Raw genomic sequence first — 1,126 nt, 5'->3', positions numbered from 1 at the left:
TGAACCCGAAAAATTTACCCAGATTCTAGGGCTACAGTGACGAAATCCTCAGGCAACTTCATTCGATAATCCAACCGATCCACATCTCCCAGTCGACTCTTTCATTCCTGCTAACGTGCTTTAACCACGATATAACGATAACCTAGATACACACTTCTTGCATGGCCTTTCACGCTCTTTGACTGAAATCAAGCACAAGCGTCCAACAACTGAGCCCCATGCTTCCCGTCCATAGAATTATACATTCCAAACTTGTATATGCAGCACCTTGCGGCGGTAATAGAAACCTTACCATAAATAGACAGCAGCTATGTGCTTCGCCTCCACTGTGTCTAGCGAGTAAACAAGCCCAAGTGGCATCTCATTTCATCATTACAAGGCTAGTTTTCTTATGAGAATTTTGAGGTAGAAAGTAGGAAACCGCTTCGCTTCGTTATACTTACTTCCCTCTTTCGACAGCTTCTGCAAATGGGTGGCGGACAGAGACCCGACTGCCTCCCATGTCATGAGAGCCTAGACTTGTCCACGCCGGTGGTGAAAGTGATGCTAAATTTGGCGGGCTGTAGCTTAAAGATCTAGCGCTTGCATGCTCGTTAACAGTAAACGTGTATACGCGACCCAGTTAATAGTAAAGAAGGTTGAAGCTGACATACAAGTTATCTTACAATATCGGAGTCTATGTGCAGCGATAAGACCACCCAGACAGTTATCGGAAGATTGGCTAGGAAGATGTTTCGTTGGGACATGCCAACGTGCCTGGTATCATCTGTCACTTGTTACACCAGGACTGCACAAATGATGTCTATACTGCCTACAGTGTTTCCTTGCTAAATCTGATTTGCTGTATGTATATAAGGCTCATGCTTCTGCGAAGCCTACCCGGTGAGAGCATGAGCCATTTCACGTTCCATCCGAACATGGATGGATATTCTGAACCTTCTGTAGCTGTATGTTGACAGTAACTCAACGTCTAATAGGTAAATGTGCATGATATAAGCTAAAGCAACAGTTAAATAAGCACATACGACCACAGGGTGTGGAAAATAGGGCTTCCCGTCCGCTCAGCCGTACTCAAGCCACACGCCGGGAGGTTAGTAGTTGGGTGGGTGACCACCAGCGAATCCCT

The 1,126-nt window shown here is 45.8% G+C and overlaps 1 protein-coding gene across 1 annotated transcript in view; it reads right to left on the bottom strand.

Annotated features, from left to right (window-relative positions):
* Positions 1-503: 503 nt before the first annotated feature.
* The window catches only part of bgt2 (GPI-anchored beta-1,3-endoglucanase EglC), a gene marked incomplete at both ends in the record, with an annotated part of 1,781 nt that continues 1,158 nt past the window's right edge, over positions 504-1,126 (bottom strand). The window contains one exon of the mRNA XM_025577345.1: positions 504-575. Coding sequence (XP_025432359.1) covers positions 504-575 — 72 coding nt within the window. The remainder of the gene's footprint in view (positions 576-1,126) is intronic.

This window comes from Aspergillus saccharolyticus, assembly GCF_003184585.1.
Source record: "Aspergillus saccharolyticus JOP 1030-1 unplaced genomic scaffold BP01scaffold_11, whole genome shotgun sequence".
NCBI classification, from domain to species: Eukaryota; Fungi; Ascomycota; class Eurotiomycetes; order Eurotiales; family Aspergillaceae; genus Aspergillus; species Aspergillus saccharolyticus.
The sequence above is the reverse complement of the archived record's forward strand: the minus strand, read 5'-3'. Positions and strand labels throughout refer to the sequence as shown.